General features: G+C 42.0%; 1 protein-coding gene across 4 annotated transcripts in view; it reads right to left on the bottom strand.

The window, feature by feature from the left end:
• The window catches only part of LOC148323712 (protein TANC1-like), a 74,686-nt gene that overhangs the window by 27,984 nt on the left and 20,039 nt on the right, over nt 1–26,663 (bottom strand). For 3 of the 4 annotated variants that reach the window (XM_088314824.1, XM_088314826.1, XM_088314825.1), the window contains 5 exons: nt 22,242–22,448; nt 13,656–13,760; nt 6,719–6,855; nt 4,032–4,221; nt 2,305–2,643 (listed from right to left, as the gene is read on the bottom strand). In XM_088314824.1, coding sequence (XP_088170950.1) covers nt 2,305–2,643; nt 4,032–4,221; nt 6,719–6,855; nt 13,656–13,760; nt 22,242–22,448 — 978 coding nt within the window. The other variant, XM_088314828.1, reaches the window with a different exon arrangement.

The following is a 26,663-nucleotide window of genomic DNA, read 5'->3' as shown; positions in this document are numbered from 1 at the left end:
TCCAAGTGGAAATGAAAGTATTTCATCATGCTCAGCATCATCACCGATGATACAATGCCACTCCTGTTTGCACAACCACAAAAAAAAAAAAAAAAAAAAAACAGCTTCAGCTTCGGCTAACAAGTTAATTTAGCTTAATGCTAACAAACGGTATAGCAACACATGTAGATTGACAATATAACAATTCACACAGGCGTACATTATTTATCCTCTGCAAGGAATAATTAATATTGCGGCACTAGAGCTCCCGCAAGTGGCCAAGACGCGCAAACCAGAAGGAGTAGCACATTCAATTGAAGCGAAGAACGTGACAAAAAATGCAAAATTCTTTGCATAGTCTTTAATTATGCCATTACTGCATGTACATGACTGTAATCGTACAGAACTATGGAATGACCTTAATGTTGCAACAATTTTTCAAAACCGGTAAAGAACGAGCTGCATTTTGTCAGCGTGTGAGATTCCACGTTTGACGATAAAACTTCTATAATAAGTACAATTTTCCCCAACAGAAAGTCAATACCGCCCTAAGAACTGAAGCCGCCTTCCCATGTCCTTGATTTCCTCCCGAAGGGCTTTGTCGCACAGCGTAAAATTTGAGGTGTGAATTGTGAAGGCACCCTAGAGGGCAATACTGCATAACTATGACATCAGCTCATAAACTCTCAGCACACACACACACACAAACACGCACACACACACACACACGAACTGTCGGGTGTTTCCTGGCCTGTTCACTTTACGAGCTTGTATGTGTCCATGCCATTCTTATTAATGTCAAGATGACATGTAAAAAGGTTCAGGACTCTAGGGACCACAAAAATAGAAAGTCAAGGACAACCTATTAATTGCGACGTGGGCACAGCTTCAAGTGATATGTGGAACAAAATACGCTGTCAAAAAATGTGTGGAGAATAAAAGCTTTGTTTGCAGGAACACTGCTTCTTTTTTTTTTTTTTAGTCCAGCTTTTCACTGGTGCCTCAGGCGGTCCGCTGTCACATGCAGCATGTGCAGCCGGTTCCTCGTGTGGATTAAGATGACCAATGTGATATTTTATGTAGAGATGCAGACTAGCCTGCAGCAGTCCCATAATTCACTTACTTACAGAATCAAACAATCATCCTAAATTCAGAGGGTGGCCAAAGCCGGACTCCAGGCTCTTTTAACGCTAAGCAAAACCATGACTGTCTGTGATGACTTGATCCAGACATCCATACATGAATTGGGGCTTTTTAAAATGCGCTGAAAAAAAATAAATAAATAAAAGCAAACAAAACCCCAAGGTCAGTAAAAACAAAAATAGAGGGAAGCGGCAGGAGAGACCACCGGTGACTGACGATGGGGTGAGAGAGCGAGGGGCAAAGTGGGGGGGTAGTGAGGAATATCAACCGTCACAGCTGTGTGGATATGGAGCGCTCGGCCATAAAAGGGACGTTCCGAGGCAGGAATGCAGAACAGATCAGTCACATAGCGGCTTGCAAGTCAGTCAAGGAACAACACTCAACAGATGCACAATCCTAATACCGCACAACCGGCCTACACCAGAATCTCCTCATTGATTCAACATCTGCACATCTGCTTTTTCTGGCCGCTCGCGTTTGCTGACATAAGAAGTTCCAACGTACTTCCGTTTCAGACACTTGTCAGATGACAGCTACACTTTAACGCGCCCATGAGACAAGTGCGGCTTCAGCGCCAACAGGAGCGAGGTTATTAGGCTACTGGGTCTCATGTAGTGCATATTGTTTTAACCAGGCACTATGGTTCAATTTCGGGCACAGATATTATACGGTGAACTCCGGGTATATTTTGGTTCATCGTTCGCGCCCCTGCAGTATTGATGATTTCTAAGCAATCAATTTGTCTGTGATTTCATGAGTTTGAAACTGGTTCAATCATGAGGAAGGGCTAAAACAAAATGGAGGTTGAAGGTGAAGTTCAACAAAATAAAGTTGTTGGGGTACCGGTCACCCTCCGTAGTATTGTAAGTTGTTTGCTTTCGGTTGTTTGGCCAACTGAAGAATAGCCATGTTGATGTTTCAATAGAACTTTCAAGAGGAGGGGGCTTGCAGTTAATTATGACAAAAGGATGGATTTACAACAGCTATATCTTCTTTGTTGAATTTATTGGCAAGTAAATCACCATCATGCTGCTATGATGTGAAACTGCAAACATAGCTAACAGTTATCACCATCCTGATAAAGATTTACTGATCTGAACCGTACCATAGCGAACCAAAATAAACTGAAGTTGTTGGAAATTGGATGATGGCCCCAAAATAGGAAAATAGACAAAAGTTTACCTGCAACAGAGTTGGGCCGGGGCATCATCAGAAGAGAGGATGTTTGTTGAGAGTATTGATTTGGTCCCTCAGACGTGTGACATGATGGTTGCGGAGGTCCAACGGTCGCCACCGCCGCCGCCGTGGACACGCTGCCAAGTTGCTGGTCTGTCCTGTTCGCGTTATCGGCCGGCGTGGTCGAAGCGGCGTTGGCGTCTTCCTCCTCCACAGGAGAGCAGGTGTCAGCCCGCATAGTCTGCGCCAGGCCATGGCGACCGTTGCCTCTCAGGCTGCCATCTTTGCTCCACTCCAGGCTGGAGCCGCTGCGATCGTCATTTTCCGAGGAACTGGTGATGGTGGCTAGGAGAATTCAGAGGGAGAGAATAATTTGTGTAAATGTAACATTTTGTTTTTTTTAATATATGTAATGATGATTTCCTAAGCAGACGACCATATCACCGTTCAGTGGCTCATCAGCTCATTGATTCTATATTCCAAAATATACAACATCAAACCGGTAACATTTCATGTTTAGCAACTTTCGGTCATTGTGGATGTAAGCTCAACTTCCCAAAGCTTATGTCACTTTGTTCTGTTGAGTCCAGACAGGCCATGGGAAGAAATCCTTTAATCTTCAAACTTCTGAGTCAACGACTACACAACGATAGGCAACGGGTTATGTCAACAACAATACAAAACACCGAGTTAATCTTGCATCACACAAAACCAAATCAATAGTTTGATCATGATGAGATGCTTGAGGCTCATTTGTAAATGTCCGACTTTAGTTATCTCAATAAGAAAAGGACCAAAACGCCGGTATATATCAAAGTCTCTGTAATTCCACCAAGCAGCTTTAACATAAGAAAGTCGGATTAATGTGCTTTTGAAATTCAGGGTCCGAATAAAGCATCAAAAGGGTGAGAACCGGTAATCGCAAGAATCAATAATCTGACTACTGGAAACAAGCTAGCTTTGTTTGGTTTTCCCATGTTCGGCTCTCGTTATGCACATGGGATGGGTAGGATGTTGCTCAGAAAAATCCTCTCCAAAGATTTCATAAAAAAAGTGAAGAAGCTGCTATAAACGTTAGCTGACAGCATGTCTCCTCCTGGCCAGTTGCCATGACTGGTGTGCATTATATGGCAGCCTCCATAAATTATTTATCAGCCTGCTATGAATTGCTCTGGGGAGACAGGATGACAGACTCATGCTAATTGTGCTCTTTGAAGACTGTGTCGACGCTGCAGTATTGAAAATCCAAACTGTTGTGTTTTGTCGTTGAGTTTTTGTTTGCTCTGCCGGACCATCAGCCGCTTTGTCCGCCGAGCTTTAGTAAGGTTGGTGTTAGGCATCCGAGTCACGTGGTCCGAAAGTTTGTGAGTGATTTCTCCGCCTTAATATTCAACATGTAGTTTCAAAATCAATGAAACATCAACCGAGCAGTCTGAAAGCAGACTGATAAACACGACGTCGCATCTCTGTGGATGCGATGCGCTGCATGAAAATAAGAGTGAAAGGGCAAACTGCCTGAAATGATTTGTTTTAAGTCTGCAACACGTCTTGACAAAAAAAAAAAAATAAAATCAGGGACTGTGAAGACATTTATTTATCATGACTAAATGCCATGCGACATGTTATGAACGATAGATTTTTTTTTTTCCAAGTCTGTCTTCTGACCGAGTTTCATGCATTTTCTGTCTCTCACGCTCGCATTGCCCGAATGACTAAAAAGGAGCTTTTCTTACCTATGATTCCACTGTCCTTACTCTCGAGTGTGGAGCTCGGGCTGGTGATGGTCCCGCATGGGCTGGCGCGGCTGAGAGGGGGTCGGCTTGTGGTGCTGTTGAGTGTGGAACACGGGCTGTCCGTGCAGGGTGACGCCGTGCTGCTGGTCAGCGTGGAGCAGGGGCTGACACCCTGGTTTGTCACGGAGCACTGGGGGCGGAGAGAAAGGGAACGTCTTCAACAAATTCACTTGAACGGAAGAATGAAGTATCGGAGTACTTTTACGAGTATCGACGTATGCCTACAAATGACGCATTGAAAATTTGCGATAGATGTGTACTAAGTGTGAAGAGAGTCAACACCCTAATGTGTCTGTTGACTCGAGGAAAGGAGGTGAGTGGAGATGGGAAAAAGGAAAGTAACGGCAGCATTAATAAATATTCATCCAGCCATTATCCGATCGGGTTATCCTCACGAGGATCGAGGGCATGCTGGAGCCTAAATAAATAAATAAATAAAAAACAAAGCACGCAGCTTTGTGAGGGGGCTAACCCAAAACTAACACTTGTAGTGAGTGAGTATACGCAGCTCTTTGCAGCAGTGGAGGATCCAGCAAATGATTTGGTGAACAGTGAACAGAGCAGCACTCATACATGGCGAGTTGAAGGAGATGTTTTACAGTAGATGAAAAAAAAAAAAATCCACAAAAAAAAAAAAAAGCCTTTTTAGTTTGTTTTCAAAGGTTTGTGATGTAGTTTCGCTCCTACAACATAAACCGGATCGCACTTAAATCAGGTCACTAACGCAGACAAGTCATAATTGCAGAAACATTTGTAGGAAAAAAAAAAAAACACGTCTCGGCGATAAATCAATCAAATTAAAAAACAGTAAATGCGGCGGCAACTTATGCCAGGTCCGTGAGGGAAGAAATGCCAAAAATATTTCACATTTCCATCAACACAGAAGAAAGTGTTAACATTTTTGGGCCCATATGGGGGATCTGTTACAACCACACAAAACCTGAACATGATCCAACTCAAACTTTGAGATGAGACAACATCGCTTGAGCCGATACAAATGCATGCCCCCGACCGACCCCACCCCGCACGTTCCACTGGTGGGATACGGAAATATAAAACCCAATCAAGGTTTCGGGGAATCATTCCACAGCTGTTAAATCTCAACTAATAAGCACTGTCAGTCAAAACCCAATTCGGGAGCTAAATTGAGGACATGATGAGTGATGAATGATAATAACGGTGAATAATGAAGTTCATTACCGCTTGAGATCATGCAAGAACACACAAACGCTCGACAAAGTATGACACACTTGCGTGCCAGGGTGAAGCAAAAATACAGCCGGAGAGAACTTCACGTGTTTTGGGGAAAAAAAAAAAAAAAAAGATGTGCTTTGTTGTCCAAATGGCACATTGCCCAGGCCAGTGTGCATGTGTGACAAGCATACAGCAGCTGCATGACAACCATAACAATGTGAATCTGTGCGGGTTATCCAGTTCAACCATTGCCTTTGACAACTATTCCAGATCGACACAAAACACTGTACGCTTGGGAAGAGCGTCCTCGCCTCAAACACATTTTGAACTGTGCGACATTTCGCATCCATCCGTCCATTTTTCGATAGTTCTCATCCCCAAAAGGGGAGCCGGAGCCTGTCCCAGCTGATTATGAATAAGAGGCGGGGTACGGCGTCGACTGCTTGCCAGCCAATCGCAAGGCACAACACAACATTGATGACTCAACTGAATCAAAATGATGAACTGTAGTGTCTTTTAATATGTCTTTAGTATCTTAGCTCAGTGCTATAACAGTGTAATAAACGGATATTTGTACACAAATGTCGTGACGCATGTAGAAGGGACTAAAACTCAGGCATGTATTCTTTCTCCTCTGTGAAGAATGACTAATATTACTGTGGGTTATGTCAGTATGATACTACCCCCAGGTGGCCAAGGCATACACACAGGAGCACCACAATGTCTATTTAATTGAAGCAAAAAAAATAGCAAAAAAGTTTTGATTCTTTATATTTAATTCAATTATGTTTTAGTTTTTTGAAGAATATAAACACACAGACCTATTTTAAACATCTCCTCTGCTAACCTGGTCTGATGTCAATATGCATAAAGTTGATACATGAATTCTGTAAAGCCCTTTCCTGCTTCAAACGTTGCCTGCACCGTTAATAATGATACCAAACAGGGAGTACGGTGCTGGACTTTGCTTCTCACACAACTCTTAATTAGCGAAGCCAAACAAACTGAAGCTCATGACCACCAACGTAACTATTTCTGGAGCCGGGCTCAGACACTGTTGTTGCATACTCAATAGCCCCTGGGACAGCACTCAAGTTACGGACACACACAGAACACTAAAAAGCTGGGACTGAAATAAAGCTATATGCAGCAATCGCAAACATTTGTTTGCCAGAGCGCATAAAAGTCAAGAGGAGACACTTACATTCCCATCCAAAGATAACACAAAGCGGGGTTAAAAGGGAATAAAGCGGCAAAAAAAAAAAAAGAATTACACAAAATCCTCTGAAACCACTGCCAGAAGTCCTCTCTCCTCCTCTGACATCCTTTCTCACTCGCTCTCCATCTCTCTCATTCTATCCAGCTCTGCGCAGCAGCAGTGGTCGCGGCTGCGGCTCGAATCAGCGGGGAGGAGTTGGAGAAAAAGCTAATACCTTCTTTTCATTCTTGTCGTCCATAGGTATGCGCGCCGAACCCGGGATGCCTTCTCCCAGTAAGAAGCCCAGCCTTGTCATCAGTTCCTGGGTGGCGGGGGAGGAGGAGGAGCTTGGCTGTTTCTCCACTTGCCGCTCTAGAGGACGAGGGTGAGAGAGAGAGAGAGAGAGAGAGAGAGAGAGAGAGAGAGAGCGAGAGAGACTCAATGTTAGCACAACTCTCACCGGGACAGTCTGCCTGCCACGCTCCCTCTTGAGTGCCGCTGCCAAATGCTGTGCTCTGCACCATCCACCTGCTGATCAGGTGCTGCACGCCCTGAGAGGGAGGACAGCACTGGCGTGTGTGGCGGAAAAAAATGTGTGTGCGTGCGTGCGTGTGTGTGTGTTTGCTTTCAACGGCTTTCTGCTTATTTACAGCGCTCACGCATAGAACCTCTGAATATCAATGAGTGGACATCGGTTTGCTGCAACACAGCGCGTGTGTTTCCACAAGCTATTTCAAACTATTCGACCCCAAAATAACACTTTCAAAACCATCTAAAATGGAGTTTGTCTTCAGTGGAACCTCCAATCTCCACAAGCTCGACCACAGAACTGCGAGGCAGAATGAACCAATTATATTAATTGCATCTAATTTCTTTTCAGTTTCGCACAAATCCAACATTATATCAACCACCCATCTGAAGGCAAACATTTCAACACACATTTAACAATGTACCTCATAATTACGGGCAACAATCAGCCAGCAAATGGCTAGCATAAATAGCTAGCAGCTAAGGCTTGAAGCTAACGTAGAAGTTGTAGTTTTATTAGCTAAATAATTTATAGCTAACATAGCAGTTGCACTTTTTTTTTTAGCTAATAGCTAGCAGCTAAGGCTTGAAGCTAATGTAGCAGTTGTAGTTTTGTTAGCTAAATAACTTATAGCTAACATAGCAGTTGCACTTTTTTTAGCTAATAGTTAGCTGCTAAGGCTTGAAGCTAACGTAGCAGTTACACTTTTCTGAGACCAACTATGAGTAAAAGTAATTAAATTTCAGAACTCACTGATATAAAGTACCGGTATTTTATAATGCCATTACATTTTACAACTGTGATAAACGTGTTTTATTTTAACTAAATATTGTTCAATAAACTTTTGAGCTTGGCGTTAGTTTGATTCTATTACACTGTTTAGAGCAGAGGACACCAAAACGGTGTCATTTAAATAGAACCTGTAACACAAGGCATAGCAGTTGTGTGGTGTCTTACTCGGAACACTAGGGGGCACTAAGTAAAAGGATTACATAAATAAGAGATGAAGAAGATAAGAAATGAGGAAGAACGTGGAGTATGGTGGGGATATACAAGAAACAATACAGATGTCGTGTTACCTCTGCTTGTCAACTAAAAATAAAAACTCAAGACTCCTTCTTTAGTTATAAAATGAAAACTGTGACAGCATAACTTAAATATTACTATTATTATTATCATCTTTTTACTGTAAAGGAGTACGTGTTACTGATGTATATATATTCCTTACTGTCGCTTTAAAGATTCAGGCATAAAGCCAATGCAAATAAGTTATCATATCCATCCACGGCACAGTATGTGCTGCTCAAATACGGAATCTGAAAGACAAATCAGACAGAAGAGCAGATGGGAGGAGAGAGACTGAGGCAGCCGTCCAAAGTACACAAGCTTATTATGCTGCTCTCCATCATCAACTCTCCCCACTTTTTTGCCTTCATTTACTCCTTCTCCTTCTTCTTGAACATGCCGCTGGCAGTGAATCTGATTAAAAGCAAGCCTGTCCAGTGGCAGAGTCGTCGTACAAAATTCCGTGCATTAAAAAGTCATTCAGCCGAGATTCACACATGCAACGCTGGCATAAAAATGACCTTGAACAGAAACGCTTCTCTTTATTTGCCGAACTGTTTATGTTCAATAAATTGTAGCTTGTTCAAGTAGATGGTTTACAGTTTTTCTTAGAGGATTCCAAAAAATGCTGTTTTATGTATTATGTAGTTACTTGTCAATGGTGTTTTGCACTGCTAGTGAGCATTAAGCTTAAAAGACTTTCATCATCTTTTTTTTTTTCGACAATTGTTCACTATATGCCAAACTGCTACTTATTGTGAAGTGGTTGAACAATGACAACGATCCACTCGAAGATCTACCTCTGGAGCATTACCAATAGCACTACCACTGGTCTATAAACAAAAGTATAGAAGGCCAAGGCCTTGTAAATATATCAGATTAATTTACGAGCGTAATAAAAGTGACCACCGACGGCAGTAATGAAAGTGATGCTGCACCCGCAACAAGGACAGAGGAAGTCTTTGCATCTCTTTATGGATTCCGTTCAGCAGAATGACGACATTAACATTATGCCGTATCATAAATGAACAGGAGATTTACAGACTTTTGCTGGGATGGCGCTATCTTCCAGAAAAATGGGCCGTGCGCAACCGTTCCCCCACGTTTAATGAAACATCAGCTTTGGTATGATTGCCTCTAAAGGCTGGAATTAACTCCTCTCGCCTTGATGAATCCTGATTATTAACTGACCCCGCGTGAGTGGCCACATGACGGCAACATTGGGCGCATTCAGCACTTTTTGAGCTCTCCTTTTCCGCCTCGCCACAATGAAATGTAGACATTCTGTAATAAAAGTTGAATCAAAAGTGAATTCAGTGGATGGAGAGGCAATCGCTCTCCTTTATGGCGCTTCCACAACACAACATATACATTATTTAATTCCGTCGTCTGGATTTTGGGATTTCTTAAAAGATGGAACGCACAAAAAAAAAAAGAATGCTTGGCTTGAGTTTTCTAGTAAGAATAAGGAGGTGTGAGAGGGAGAATATGAAAACCAAAGCAAGGTTTACAAGCAGGTGTGAAATCGCGGTCCTGCGGTGTAATGACGGAAGAATGAAGAAGGATGGAGAATAAAAAGGGAGGGGAAAGCGGGAATACACAAGCTCCTATGAGCTGTCTCGGGCCCTCTCCCTGCTGAGAATGCAATCCAGCCGGCGCTCATTAGCAGCTGGAGTTTCACTAGCGCGAGAGAGGGGCCGCTTTAATGAAGCCTTGATGAGAACATGCATCCTGCCTCCTCGTTTGAGTTTAAAGGTACCAGGTGATGAGCCCCCTGAAACCATTACTGAAAAACTCTCATGCTGGGAAAAAAAAAGCATGTCTGTTAGAGCCGGCAAAAAAATGGTGGCTAGTGGCATCTTGCGTCACAAGTAGAGAGGTTGAATGCTGATCAAGTGAGACCTGACGCTGCAGCCAGTGAAAGTGAACAAAAGCATTCCATCAAAATATCTGTGTTTGATAAACAAGAGTATTTAGAAAATAAAACATTAACAAGGTTTATTCATTTCATTTTTTTCAAGTTTGGTGGGCCGGATTAAAACGTTTAACGGGCCGCATGTGGCCCCCGAGCCGTAGTTTGCCCACACCTGTATCAAGCTGTAAAAACAAAACAAAAAATAAAAACCTAATAAAATAAATACATTAATAATCAGCACCCTCCAATTTTAGAGGACCTACTATTAACCAATTAATTAGATCAGCCGATTAATTGGCCGGGCCGAGTGAGGACCAAGCAGAGACAAATAAAACTTCATGAGACATGTTGGTGGTATTTGGTCCCCTAAAATAAGCAGCAGAGATTCAGGAACTTTCACAAAGTGAGAAAACATGCAGCCAACGATCAGACATGAATTAATATCAACAAATAACCGAAAAGGCCACGCAAGACATTGAATTATCACCACCCAACAAGCCCAAAAGAAATTACAGCCCATTCATCTATGATGCTATAAATATCCATAATTCATTCCAGAACGCTAGATATGGCACTAAGGCTGATTATTACCTCTGAGATGCAACAATGGGTGATGATTTGCCAACTGTGCAGTCTTTTATGAATGGATCGCGCATCTGCTTTCTACATAAACTGCGCTGCAGGTTTGTTCGTAAAAATAGAAAAAGAAGATCCATCAATGTGAAGAAATGTGAATCTGTCAAATAAAAAAATGTGGACATGCATGGATGGGGATGACCGCATTCAGTACCAGCATTCTGTATCTTCTAATAAGCACATTACAAAAAAAAAATCTTAGCCATTGATTCCCCTTGTTTCCTAACGTATAATGAACTCAACATCATGAGACCCGCCCGGCATCATGGGATCCAATACAAAGACATGTTTGAAAAAAAATAGGATAATGCTCTGTCTGTATTGATCCTGACAGAGATGCAGCGGCGGAGAAAATCAACAGTGGAAGATTTCATATCCAAAGAACTAAACCAATACATACACAACTTTTTTTTTTTTTTTTTGAGTACTCATCTATTGTGAGGGAAGGGGTGTTTTGGAGAGTTGGACGGGACCTTAAGCTCGGAGTTGATTGACGGACACAGCGGTGCGAGAGCACAGCTGAAACCGTACGAACACAGTTGCGCACCAGCTCCAAATCCACCTGTGTACCCCAACACACATTTGAACGAACGTGAAGGCACTCGGAGGCACATGGCCAAAATGAAAAGGCGCATTCACACGCATACTCTGGATACTCGATACAGGGAGTCAACTCTACTCTAGGTCAAACACATGTCCTTTCTTGGCCTTGGAAACTTGACCAGACTAAAACACAGACGATAAAAAAAATGCATTCAATCTCGACATGCAAGCTGTAATCAGACATGAGTGTGGCCGGGAATAAAGTGAGACACACAATAAGCCCTCTGAGTGACAAGAGGTCAAAAAGACATTGCCCGTTCCTCAGTGGATTTTTTAGAATTTAGACCAGGTGTGGGCAAACTACGGCCCGGGGGCCACATGCGGTCCTCCGTTAAACGTTTTAATCCGGCCCGCCGAACTTGAAAAAAAAAAAAATGAATAAACCTTGTTAATGTTTTATTTTCTAAATACTGTTGCTTTTCAAAGCCATATATATTGTTGTAATGCTTTTGTTCACTTTCATTTAAAATTAAATGTTTTTTTTCTCCGATGAGGTGAGGTTACCAAAACACTCCATCCAACCATTTTTGTGTTAAGTCCTTGTCTGACGACTTTAATAGGAAAATATGCCGCTGGGATGCATCTGAACAATCAGCAGACCTGAACTCTGAGCTGTTATGAGTTGACTGAAAAAAACAAATGTACTGTACCGTGTTCAATTGTATCCATAAATGATAAAAAAAAAAAGTGATTAAGCGCACATATCGCAATGCAGAGGAGCTCATATTAAAGCTGTGCCCTTGCAAGTCAACATCGTTAACTTTTTCGAAAGTCACTCATTGGGCATAAAAGAGTCGCATAAGTTAACTTGCTGCTGTAATTTCCCAGCAGTAAACTACTTTTGTGAGTGGGGGGGGCACTTATTTAACAAGCGCAGGTGGCAAATTTAATAGGACGCAGGTAGCTTGCTGACCTTTCTACAGTTCTGTGACTTGCAGAAAGTCAGTAAAGCAGAACCTCGAAATTGAAATGCCCCGAGGGTTGAACAATTAGGAATGTAATTGCCACCACATATACACTTGAAAATAATGAACTTCATACTACCGGGAAGAGTGAAGCTAAAAACCGCCAAATGAATAATGAAAAGGGACATTTAAAAACATTGCGCAATGACTTACCAAACTCCAATTAAATGGCTCCATATTTCCTTGAAATGAAAATGGTTCTCCCTTACGGGTGCCAGCAAGACACCACGCAGCTGTCATGAGGTAACATTTATCCAGCCTCCGCTATCTGCTGATAGCCCACTCCAAGCCTAAACAATGAGCTGAATGTCAAGACACACCCCCTCGTGCTTTGCTACGTGACAGTCGCTACTTGCGCCATGTGCAACCACTTTCTGTGTCGCCTCGTGCTTTACGATAACGCTACCTGCATCATGGCAACAACCGGAGCCTCCTTTGGGGTAAAATGACAAAAAAAAGCATGGCTTCAAAACATGGCCGTTGATGCAGAGGAGGACATGAAGAAATACGGAGGAGGCTCCAAGCTGAGCTTCCACTGACAATTCTCAACTCAACTGTATTTATAAAGCAAAAAAGTTTTGACGATGACAGTTTGCTCTTAGAAACATTTCAAGTGTCCCGCAACCAAATCTACACTCTCATTGGCTGACTCCCACATCACTCACCAGGCCTCGTCTTGCCTTTTAAAAGCCACACACATTCAAAGTCACTTCTACTGTACTACTACAGAATACAACTTGGCGACCCCAAGTGGACAAAAATAACATCTGCACCTCACATGCATATATTGCATTGGAATTATGCATCAATGGTTAAAATATATTTGTATATATTAAAATAATGACATAATTATCTGGTCACTACGTTAGGGATTTTTTCATGAAGGATTCTGGAACGTAATCACCAATATAAACCAAACTACTGTATTTGTTTTTGCAGTTGCTCAGAAGTTCCCCAGCATCACCTTCCAAATTGTCTTCACCGTTGGACCATCCACTGTAACCATAAAGGCTTACCTCACACAAATACGTGGAAACAAAACCACATGTGCATGCACAGTTACTGAGAAATTAGTTTCTGAAGTCATGACATTACTGAGAGAACGCAGCGCTCCAGTGAGACAATGCATCCCTGCCGCACGCTGGAAAATCGACTCCTCTGTAATACAAACACGCGCTTTCAAATAAACACGGACACCCTTGTGTTTGTTTAAGGGGTTGCATGACGGGACTGGACTCAGACATTATGGTAATTCCATGGACCACTCACGTCGGAACTGATACAGTCCTTGCATTCATGGAGACCCACAAACCGCCACCAATAAGGTTTAAAAGCACCTTTTATAGCTCTGGCCACATATGTAACTATACGACACGGACCGAGTAAGTGCCGTCGTATTTTTCTTATTCCAACGTAGAACAAAGACCAAGAGATGAATGAAAGACGGAGCAAAACTCACCATTACGGGTCGACTCCTTGTTATCGCCCACTTTCCTTAGCGCTGAAACAATAGCATCAGAAGGGACGCGAGGACTCTCCACATACTTGGGCTTCCTGACTGGACCTGCCGCCGTGAACCAGAGAGAGAGAGAGAGAGTGAACAAGAGGGCAGGAGGAAGAGGAAAAAGAAAAGCCAAGACGAGAGGCGTCAGAGAGAGAGAGAAGAGGGAGAGGGAGAGCGGGTTATTGCTGAATTAACATGTTCCAGATGGGATGAGAGGTGGTGGTGTCTCTGTTGGACTGGCTTCGCCATACTCCGGTGCTAACAAAAACTAACACACACACAAAGTGTCGATAGCAGCTTTGGTCTGTCTGACAAACCCAGAAATTGTCTGCGTGGCCCGAGACTCCCGGTAACATTGCAAGCCAGCCATGGGAATTTAACCGGCAACAGGAAACCACGGCAATTAGACTCTTAGCGAACTTTTTTTTTTTTTTAAAAAAGAGATTGATCACACATGCTCTGCTGGGGATGGGAGGAACAACAAACAGTGTGGCATTTTCTTTTCTTTGAGCTACCCTACCAAAGTATGCCCTCCTATTGCTGTGAGGTTACATTTGAACGGATTCAAGCCCAGGTGTTGAGGGGCGGGTAGATCTAGGACAGTCGTACAGGGCTTTGAAGCGTGTCATTAATGAGCAGCTAAGGTCAAATGACTCTCCCTCTGCTAGTAATGTGACAGAATTAGAAAATCCCGGAGCACCACAAGTGCAAGCTCCACATTAACCTCATCAGGGATGGGCGTCATCCGGCTCCGAAATTGTCACATTGTGCCCCTAAAATAAAAGACAGGGCCAGTAAATGTTACGAAAGAGGCCACTGTTGCCCTAGTAAAAACAGCTAGTGCGGATCTCTGGATTTATTGATTAATTCATTGCGAAGGAATTGGTTGGTGATTTTGCAAAGATGTCTTCAAGTAATTTTGCCAAAAGGAGTGCAGTGTTTAGCTACGAACATAACTCAAAGCAGCATTATTCTGCTCAGTACAACACTGGCGTTGAAACAAGAGGTTAGAGCATTAAAAAAAGGATTATTAATTCATGTCACATTATTTTCCATTCGTCAAACCCCGTCCTAGCATGCACTCTCCATTCTAATTTTTTTTGTATTTATTTTTATTATTTTTTTAATTTATTATATTATTTGTTTTTATTTTTTTAATTTATTTATTTATTTTTGATCAATCTTTTTAATCGTTTTTTTTTTTTTAAAGTGACTGTGTCAGTTCTGAAGTTGAAGGTTTGAATCTGGGCTCTGCACCAACACCACGCATCTAGCATGTACACAATCACGAACCCGTGACATATGAACGATTATTCAGTCATTAAATTATTCAACCACAAAGCAGCTTTCTGTGAGGTGATATCCGTTAGCATACTAGCCTAATTAACGCGCTAATGCTCGGTTACGCCGACGGACGGATGGATGTTTGAGTTACATTGTTTCAAATCCGACATTCAATCCAACAACGATGAGGCTAATTTACCGAGTGGTGGCAAATATTTGTCAAGTGGAATGACGATGAGGTGTTTACACAAGCAGGAAACTCAGCAAGGAGGCTAGACTAAATACTAAACTATTAAAAGAACAACTCTTGAGGAGCAAGCTACGGAAAAAAAAAAAAAAAACAAGCTTGTGTCCAAACAGATGAGCAACAATTAGAAGGGAAAAAAAAAACTTCTGAAAGTCATTAAATTAAAATGTTCTTTTCAATGGAATGACTTTACTGTATATGGACGCCAGACGTAAGAAGAGAGATAAGGCAGGATGGTGATGAGAGTCATTTCCTAATACCGCAACTAATACCACTTCCTCCTTTTCCAAAAAAGCATCCTTGGAATCAGATAAAACAAACCCCTTGAACTAGAGCTGCAATCGCCCACAGCGGAGGTGGGGGGTGCGGTGTGGTGTTGACGAGAGAGGCGAGGCGACTGCCATATGAGTAAGAAACGAAAGAGGCAAAAAGCAGAGTCGGCTCCGTTAGACTCACAGTGCCATCTATAGATGTGTGACATGAAACGCACGATGAAATTGCAGCATGATCATAGCCCGAGGGAAGTTTGGAGCGAGAGCCGCCTGCCGTTTCGCTTGTTAGCGCACACGAGGCCGGTCACAACACAGAAACAAATTCAGCCGGTCAGAGCTTAAAGGCAATCTTCGGGAACACAAAATAAAAGCTTCACTTTAGTCGAGTTGAATCCAAATGAGAAACTTTATCGCAACTCCTAAACTCAACCAATGTTCATTCACGGATGGTCAGGCGCATCCTATTACCCAAGCGTCACATCGTTCCAATTAGAGTGAGATCACGTTTTTTTTTTTACTACACACGTTCCGAGTGCATTTCATTAAGGAACAGCAGGGTCTACTGTTGGAATAATCCAAAGCATATGTTTGAAGTTCACGTTCGGTCTACACAACAACGAGCACAGGATGCACGCGGGAAAGAACAAACATGCGGCTCGCTATTACAATAGAGGTGGTTTCAGGACACATCTGAAGGAAGCAAAGGTCAGTCCAGTCTAGTCAAGTAAGCATTTTCATTGTCAAGGAAAGGAGTCCCAAAATTAGCAACCTGAACCCTGATGTAGCTATGTAGTAAAAACTTGAGTTTAATGACTTAATATCGTTTGTGCTCTGGCGTGTATTTGTTTGCTTATTGTATGATGTCATGACAGTTTGCGCTAAACAATTTAACAAATGGAATTTCCTGTTTATGTGACATAGATGTGCACATGCTAGACGAATGGAATCGGTGGTTTTATGGAAATCTGTTTTAAACGCTTTGTCGCCATCTTGTGGCAGATATAATTATAGACAACCCCCTTTTTGTGGGCAGCATCAATTATTCGTCTTGGTATGTCACCTACAAATAGCGGCGGTTCACCGCTGGCCGTTCTTTAGTGGACAAGAATGAAAATCTGAATGAGATGAAAACAGAAGGCAGGAAGGTTCATGGCAGCGTTTTCTTAACAGGTGTCGTCAGCATGTCAATGAACACGTATGATTCACAGGCATAATTACACGCTGGTAAGGTGTGATGTCACTCTGTTTAGTGTAGCAGACATAACATCCTGTCTACATGCCCTGCAGCGAAAATGTGAGTCGGATTCAGGTTTCGATGATCTAAATCGAACCTATTGACGGCGACATGGCTAAAAGGCTCAGTTTTTGCTGATACAATATATATTGAGGAGTTAGAGTCTAATTTAATTGAAGGATGCCAAAAACAACAGAAACACAGCATAAATTGCATGAATTAAAACTTCAGTATAATTAGCATACGATACCAAAAATGATGGCGATCGTTCCACTATTGTCACTTTTGTGGAATTGAATGGAAGAAGCAAATAAAACACAGCTTGTCTTGGGTGCCAGACAGCAAAACATGCTTGATTTACGATTCCAAACAGCAGTGCGTTGAGCTGAAATGAACGTATTTCAGCCAAACCCGGAGACTTTAGTATGAGATCAAAATGTAATATCTGGTTTTGAAAAGGTGCAGGTTGAAATGACCGCCAGTAAGACGACTGACAATGGTTGTGTGGCGTTTATGACACCACACTATTAGATGTGTCGGAAAATGCTACTCAGGAGGGACCATCAGCCATCACATCTCAGCATTCTCTCTCAAATTCAGATGTGACATATCAAAGTCAGGACATGCCCCCTGCGGAGAGAACAAATTACAAATGCTTTATTCTGAGAGTCGAGCTTGTGAGGACAAGAAAACACAAGCAGAGGGAAACAACGTCTTCAGTTGTGTCCGGAAAAAGATACAAAAGCGATCCATCCATATCTTAAGACTTAAAAAAGAACTTGACAAAACATAAACATCCCGAGTTGATGACTTTTCCCTCACATCCAACCACAACCGACGGCAATCGGAAAGAACATCTTGTTTGAGCATTAGGCCGGTTTTCCCAACTTTCTTCAGGATGGACTCTTGACCTTGTTACATTTCATTTCACAATGACGCCGTCCATCACATTCGCACAGCAAATAGAATGACAGCCGTGGTTACAATGGCCATCTTTATGTTTCAAAATGTCATAGCTCATACTTGGCTAATTGATCTACTAAGCGGGTAATGCATCGTCGGCAAGGTTTGCTGAACAGTCGGGGAAAGATTTCAGACATGGTGCTTTTTTTGTGTGACGTGATTGAAGATTTATTTGCTTCAAATGGCCAGAAATATGGATATTATACCCTCAGGCTCAGGTAATTATTATTTTATATTTATATTATTTAAATATTTATATTGTATTTTATTTAGTCCATATGGTATTTAAAAAAAAAAGTCTGTGCTGCTGTCTTAGCACCTAGCATTCAAAAGAAATTACTTCAAGAAATAGTTAGCGTGACCTGCTTAGTGATCGTGGTCACAAGAGCCCTTGAAAAAATAAATAAATAAAAAATAAAAAATAACGCCTTGTCTGAGATCACGATTTTCGTCCCAAATCAATCAGCCCTGATCTGTAGTCATTCTCAAGATTTATTTTGTTATACCAAGACTGACCTGTGAAAGTCAATATGGTCCCACAGGGCATCCAAACTGCCCGAAAATACAAAGAAAAAAACAAGAGCTGGAGGAGATCTCAAGCACATCATCAAGAGGAAAAAATAAATAAATTCTTAACCCACCCAACATCACATGTGGGATAATTTTCAGAGACATCCGATAATTGAGCCTTTGCTGACTTTGATCACAAGGGCGAGCAAAATGTTAAAATCAAGAATGATTATCAAAATGTGTTTGTACCCCCGCGTCATTGCGATCCCGTGCGATCCCGTTGCTTGCAGTTTCTTCAATTTCTCAGGCAGAATGTGAATTTTGATCGATAGAAAAGTGTTCTTACTCATAAAAGGCAAGCAAGGCAGGATGTGCATTGAAGTGAAGTGGAGCACACTGTTGAAGTTTTCACTCGTTGGCCATCAAAGCAACCGTCAAAAAAAAAAAGGTTTCGGCAGCCTCACAAGATCTTTTACAGTTCGGCACACCAAAAGACATCAAATATCCCCCAAAGGGACGTCTGGTTCCTGCGACTGGCCACAGAGGTGGCATCCGCAGAGCTCACCTCGTGTGGCATCTTTCTTTTTCGAAAAAATGAAGCTAAAACCAACGCAGCTCATGTTAGAGTTCTGTAAGAATGGAAAAACCTTGAGCTATATATTCGTTTCAAAGGCTTTGTTGATTGCATTTGCGCTGAGGTGAGTAGGTCACGAGGATTTTATATTTTTTTTATGTCCGTTTAAGTGGTTCACACTCTCCAATTTGAATGCTTACAAGGAATTTTTTTGCCACAGTCAGCATAGTTGACAAGGTTAGACTAGCGCGCAACAAATAACCCGCATAATGTGCACCGTACTCCCCAGTGGACCAGGACATCGTCTTGACAGATTGATGGATAGCATTACATGCTCATTAATGGAAATTTATTCGACGACTATTCTGGCAGAGAAGATGTTTCATTACACTGCAAGCATTTCATAATTATAATAATTCTGCGTGTACAAAGATACAAAGTCTCAGTTTTGATTGAGACAGTCGGGAACGGCATCGCACTGCAGTAAGTCTGATTAAAAACTCAACGTTTAAATCTTTGTATTAATTTTTTCTTCTTTCTACAGTTCTTTCTCTACAGATTCTCCTGAACTTTGCATTGTCGGCTTCTTTAAGAAAAAAAAAAAGTAATTCCCAGCTGCTACACATTGCCGCCTGCCTACAGGAAGGAAATGGAATAAACCAAGAACAGCACTGAGGCGCTGGTATGCCAGCGACAACCAGGAAATAAGAACAAAGACGATAAACAAATGCGACCGGAGAGAATTTGAGAAACTAAATACACATTGAACTGAAGACAATGAGACGCAGGTGGGTAGGAAAAAGGGGATTTGTCAGCCACGACGGTAAGAGAACGGCGGATGAATTTCAACATTCAAAAAAAAAAAATCTTTTTCATTTTTTTTAAATTTTGGGATGAACTCCTCAGCATTTCGGAAACAGAATTTGTGATGTATTCTGGCACATTAATTGGGAGGATGGCTCTGTCAACATCACTCTAAAAGTACAATTTTGGGTTGTAAGTGACAAATACAGATGCGCTCAGTCTGTCTGGCAGGCACAGAATCACCATGGTGGTGGGTTAAAAAAAAAAAAAATTAAAATAAACAAAAATCGGAATAAAATTGAGAACCAGCCGGAAACCGAACCTTTGCGCTTACAAGTTTGCCTCAGAGTACACCTCGGCCCGTTAAACTTCAATGTCGCCAACACATGATGGACACAAGACACCCATGTTCAAGCTTAACAAATATATATATATATATATATATATATATATATATATTAAAAAAGCATAAAACACATTTGAATTATTCAAACAGAAAAAATGGGCAGATCTGCCTTGGCAGCGAGGCAATCAAAAAAAAAAAAAGAGATGCCTTGAAATGCATTGCACAGTAACTTATAACAGCCATAGGAGGTCACTGTGGGGACATGAATGTCAAAGGAAACATCATTGGGAAGATCAACTCTGCCAAATGTTTCAACAACTAACTCCACAGCTCATTTATGAAGTCACTAACTACATTACGACACATTCACGACAAAGGTTTCCGTTTTTCCGTAAGTGATCTCTGACCTGCACGCCGGTCATTGACTCATTCAAAGAAAATGTCTTGACCCCCGGGTCTTTGAAAGGCTTGTAAAGTATTAATCGTAAAGAAGCAAGGTGCTAATCAACACATGGCAGGCTCGTGTGTTTTCATGGCTTAGTTGATCAAAGCGGTGGCACCCAGCGCCACCGGGACTTTTCAGCTCAGGCATCCATCAAACTCCCACTTAAACTGCAACGCTCAGTACTCGCAGAGGTTCTCATTAAAAGAACTTTCCGAACTGCAATCGATTAGGTGGTGTGTCGGGAAATGAAGCTAAGCCACCAAAGCGTTTTCTGATTCACTCACTGTAAGCGATCACAGGTTGTTAGTAATTGGCAGGAGAGGGTGCAGTTTTCATGCATTCAAGTCGAAATAAATTATTACAAGAGATACATCTTGCATTGACAGTGAGGTTTATATTTACTCTTTTTTTTTTTTTTTTTTTTTTTTTTTTAGAGGAGGTGGGGGGGGTGGAGTCCCTCTGCATGCAAGTAACTGGTATCATCACACTTCCAGGACATCGTCTCTTGGAATGTACCGGGAATCCACATCTGTGAGCAGCACGTAGACGCTCCTTTGATGGATTCAGACTTCAAAATGCCGTTAACACATGCTTGTGAATTACACAAAGTGTTTTGGAGACAAAACGCGCAGTTTCACAGCACTGCCACGAGTAATATATATATATATATATATATATATATTATAGCATGTGTTAACGGCATTTTGAAGTCTGAATCCATCAAAGGAGCGTCTACATGCTGCTCACAGATGTGGATTCCCGGTACATATACATATACATATCCATTATATATATATATATATATATATATATATATATATATATATAGTATCTCAAAAAAGTCAAGTCACTGTTATTTCAAGGCAGCACTGTACTGCAGCCCAAAATAAAACCGTTTAAAAAAAAAATGGTCTTGTGTCATCAAACCCCAAAGGAAGACAATCACAGCATGCAGACACAATGTTTTCGTCGCAGAGTTGCGACATTTCCTGCAAGATGTGTTTATTAACTGGAGGTGGGAACTCTCTCATGTGGGTTTTCACAGGTACCTGTAAAGATTGGTCAAAAAGCGACTTCAGACCATCCCCCCCGTTTCCTTGGCTGGCCTCCACATCACTGATTTGGGCGTCCCTTTTCTATTCTTTTTTTTTTTGTACGTGCACCAGAACCTCCCAAGTGGGTAGTCGCCTTAAATAAATGATCCGGTTTTCCTGTCCAGACGGGCCCTTTTCACCTTCACAAGCCCATCTTTTTTTCGTGGTTCTGTTACTTGCTATTGTTCATATGATTGGCTTGAATTTTATAAATCTATGGTCGCATAAACTTGAACAAAGGTCTGCAAATGCATATCTGGACTTGAACAGCTGAACAAACTCCTACGAGAACGTCATCAGATAAGATAAAGCCATAGCATATCGTATGTGTCAGTTTAACTCGACACTTCTGAGCGCAGATCAAAGCTATTACCGGAATAAACAAAAGGCCAGAATGGCGCGCAGATGAGTCCCACATGTAAGTGGGGCCACGTTGACCACTTTAAGGATTTCGAACCTCTTTGTCAAGCTTTCCGAGACAGGGAAACTCAGGTTGAAACAAGTTCAGCTACAAAGGTATCACGTCGCTTTGAAGGCCTACACAGCTGCTGACAAGAAGATCCTTTGGCATGGCGGACGAGGAGAGGCGCACATCTGTTGCCAGCCAGCTAAATGTAAACATACGGTGCTGATGTAGAGAGCGTAGATCAAGCATGAGGATGAGGTGACATAGATAAGCTCACTTCTAAATGATTGCCTTTTCAGAGTCGACAAAAAAAAAAAAAAAAATATTTGATTGGTTGCAGTACAACGGCAACAAAAACATACCTGGAGATCTTTTGCTGGGCCGTAAAGGCAACATGTAGGATTGTCGCGGAAGAAGAGGCGAGGAGGGCAGAGACATCGACGCTCCCTTGGCGAGGCTTAGTCTGAAAACGTCATCTGGAACGTTCGGGTGGCCGCTGCCAAGGCCTGCGGGCAGGAGGTTTCCTTCAGGTGGGAATCTTCTTTGGGCATTGTGGCTATGAACATCTCCTGTTAGGGAAAACCACAGCGTTTCATAATTAGAAATGTTAGAAATAGCGCTGACATCTCTGCATGTAATAAAATGAGAACTCGTGTTGGCCGCTAACGCATGGCTTAAAAGACACGGATTTATCTCTAATTCATCAGAAATGTGTTTTGATTGGTAAGACATGAAATGTGGGTTTCTGTTCCTTGAAATATATGAGTGAACTACACGTTTCCACAACTAAGATTCTCGAGCCCTTGTTTTTTTTTTTGCTTTCATGTTGAGTCTGAAGCTTGAATGCCAGGAATGTAAAGCCTCGTTTCCACTTTCCACCAAGTGGTACGGTCCACTTTTGACGGTACATGGTACTGCTCAGATCAGTAAATCCTGATCAGGCTTGACTCTTAACCACAGAGTATGGAGGTGGGATGGCAATAACGGCAGCAAATAACTGAAAAGTGTAAAACATCACCATGCCGGTGAATAATTTGCCGGATAATTAAACAATAAATATGACAAAGGTGAGTTCAGGCATTCCACGAATGAGTCAATCTCTGGACACGCTATAAAGTTTATCAAGCCGGAAGCATTAGCTTCGATGACACAGGTGAAGGCGAGTCAAATAGTCATCCAGGTCCAGAAAAGTACTGAATCTTTACAACATTTTTCCCAGAAGCCAAGTAAAGAACTTGACATCAATTCGCTTACACAGCCTATTCAGAAGATTTACTCCAAATGTGCTAATGATTTTACCCGACTGCTACGGTGTTCTGGAATCCAAACCCAGGATGTAAAAAAACTGTTTTTTTTAAGCTGAACGAAAAAACACTCCTGCATGGAAAGACTATTCAAATCACGGAGCACAATAATCAACTGTCGAGTGGCAAAGTTGCACACTCATCATGGCGACAATTAATATGGAGAATGAGCGACCTCAGGATAGCATGTAATCCCTGACTAATAATACATCAGCATGCCCACTGTGATTATAACGGCAGATGTGGTCAACCGCAGTAATGACGATGACTTTTCAGCACAGTCGCTTGGGTAGACTTTAGTCGACGTGCAATGATGCCGCTGTCTGCAGCCTTTCAGAGCTCACAGCAGCCTCAACTACAAGTCGCAAACATCTTTTCGCGTCCCGCGTCTCCCCTCGGGGACAACGAGTGTTGCTGGTCTGTCAGGCTAATCAGAAACAGAGTGAGGCATTTTCTGCAGGCCCCCTCGCCACAACACAGGAGACACAAAGCTGTCCTGTGTTTTTTAAAAGGGGCTCCTAAACAAAGATGAATGCCAGACACAGGAAGCGGAAGGGTTGCAATGACACCTCTGCGTGGCCTCTGACATCCAGAAAAACCTGTGAATGTCCCGAAGGTGTTTTTGCCAAGGCCAGAACCTGCTGTCACCCTGACCTATGAACCCCCAATGCGTCCATATTCTCACGCTGCCTTGAGATATGTGATGAATTCATTCAGTGGTCTTAAATCATCTTTTCCCATTGAAATGAACGGAATACAGCACCAGAAAGAAAAACAAACCAAAAATAAGACAAATAAAACTAAAAATTGCATTCTACATTATTGTGATTAAAAAAAAAAAATCATACAGTAATGACTTTATTACTGTAAAATGCTGTGATTAATATGCAAATTTCCCCACACCCCAAAAAGATCCACATTCCAAGTGTTATACCTGCGCGACATCAATGCTAGTTTCATTAGCCCACCTATGGCGTTTTGCATTGTGTGTTAGCATTCAGCTCGTTAAAAGTTACATAATGTGGATTTGTTCACGGCAACAGCTTCTATCTTGAAAATCTGTACTGTTTACCTAAAACCAAAGGTATATTTCACATAACTATATTTGCAAAACGGTGGCAATGCACACTTTACGTAGCCGCTTGAACTTTGTGCACAAGTGGTACTGAAACAACTCCTTTTACGGCAACATTTGTTCAAATCTCGTAGCGGTGAGTTCACTTAAGTTGAAACACGTTTCTACTCATGTCGCATGCAAAAAAGATTAACGCAGAGTTGTAATTTGGGTGGATGGCTCTGAAAACAAGAGGTGCCACATAAAAGCACATCATCCAAGTGCTGGGGAACAGGCGGCAGTATGTCATGGTGACAGCACTGCCATCTGACCGATACTATACGCAGAGAGACACAAGGACGGAAACTCACCAGAGCTATTTCGGTGACTTTCCTAACCCCGGACGGGGCAAGGCCTTCAATTTTAAGCCCTTCTGTGGTGCAGGAAATCAACCCTTTCTAATTACACACTGCTGCCCCAAGACCAAGCAAAAATGATTATAGTGCCATGCATGCTCATTACTACTCATCAAAGTAAATGGCCAAAGCCCACTAGGACATGCACAACCCGTATGAAAAGGGCCAATATTTTTAAAGACACTCATTAAAAAAAACAAGATTAACAAAGTGAAAATCGGACCGTGAGGAACTGCAGCCACAAAGGACTTGTATCCCATTGCCATTGAGGAATGATGTCAGGTGACTGCTCATGAGTACCTCGCAAGGCCTCCAAATATTGTCATTCGAGCCACTTAATAGAAGGTGACTGAGGCAATCATTGGAATACGGTCATGTACATTTTTTTTTTTTAATTCTGCTCACGCTTTTCACTGACTTCTATTCAAATGATGGTTTCGGAAGGACAAGCAGTTAGTGCGTCTCAGCATGGTCTTTCTTCTCATCTTCACATTGCCAACAACCGGCTTGGAACTGGTGGTGTGCCGACAACACTATCATCTGATTGCAAAACATTTCAAACACCTTCTTGCTTTTACACGATCGATCGCCAATTAAAGTCCTCAGAGAAGAAAGTTAAGAACCATCTGGAAGGCTGTAGGTATGCGCACGGAATAGCATTTCTTCAAACTAAAACATGAATTTTGCAACCTGGTCTTTAATCTTTTTACGTCTACACGTGTTTGAGATGCAAATATATATCAATTTAAATATTGTAGTGGCAGGTGGAACATATTCCACTCGGTTGTTGTCGGGCTTTACCACACCGTGACGACGAGGCACTCTAAAATAGCCAAGCCGGAGAGACGATGCATTTTCCGAATGTAAGCGTAGCTCATTAAATGCAAACGCAGGTGCTCATGTTTTTTATCAACGGGGGGAGGGGCAACTCATGCTAGGGTCCAAATGCGTAATTGGTAGTGATGGGAAAATGAAACTTCAAATTTGCTTCATGAACCAGTTGTATTTTCGAGTCCTGTAGATGACACTATTGCTTTAAATGAAGGGTTAAAAAATGCCCAATGTTGAACCGAGACTGCCATCTACTGGAGTCCAAAAATACTACAACTGGTTCATGAAGCAGATTTGAAGCTTTATTTTCCCATCACTAGTAATTGGGCCTCCTTTTAGCCACAACCAGAAAATCACAAAAACTGAAATAATGAAAAGAGGTTTAACCCTATATTGGCACAACTCAGTACCACACAGTCTTCAGTCTTCTCTTTTCAGTCATCTTCAAACAAATCTCTGAATTTTCTTCACAGGGTCTTTACCGTAAGAAGTCATTAAGAGCTAAAATAGACTCCAACTTAGTGTTATGGCATCGTTATGTTCTGTCAGTGATCTAGATTTCCGACTCTTCAGCAGAGTTGAGGACAAGCGGCAAATGTTGTTCTTTCTTTGCGTATCAAATGGCAACGTTATCCTACTGTAACATCGTGAAGATTAATGACTCATTGAATTGTGTTTTTTGATTCTGAACCAGCGTCCAGGAGAGGCCTTGCAATTTCTGAGTATGACGAGCCAAGGATCTTTACGTTGCCACCATACTACATAGCTAAGAATGTCGTTCCTCAAATAAACCGAGTTCAACATCTGCAATCTCTGATCCCTGACACAACACTGCGTTGAGAACCAGCAGTCAACTTAAGCTGATAGAACCACAAGGGTTTTGGTTTACTTTGAAAACTGCTGTCAAGCACCACAGTATTTAGCTACATTAACACATGCCAGCAAAAACTTTGCTTAAGGCTTTAAGTAAACTGTGTCCGGAGGCAATGGTGGACCATCGCACGGTGGAAACATTTACTGTGGTCAAATGCGTCTTTTTTTTTTTTTTTGAAGGGGGGAAATGGACTCTGACAAAAGACCAAAAAAGGAACAACCGGACTGTAGGCAACAAGTGCAGAAACTGGGTTCTGTCTCGGTTTGGGGTTGTCTTAGTGCCCTTGGCAAAAGTAAATTGCACTT

Source organism: Idiotropiscis lumnitzeri, chromosome 14 (assembly GCF_059441095.1).
Source record: "Idiotropiscis lumnitzeri isolate Australia: NSW breed Sydney's pygmy pipehorse chromosome 14, RoL_Ilum_1.0, whole genome shotgun sequence".
Taxonomy (NCBI): Eukaryota; Metazoa; Chordata; class Actinopteri; order Syngnathiformes; family Syngnathidae; genus Idiotropiscis; species Idiotropiscis lumnitzeri.
The sequence above is the reverse complement of the archived record's forward strand: the minus strand, read 5'-3'. Positions and strand labels throughout refer to the sequence as shown.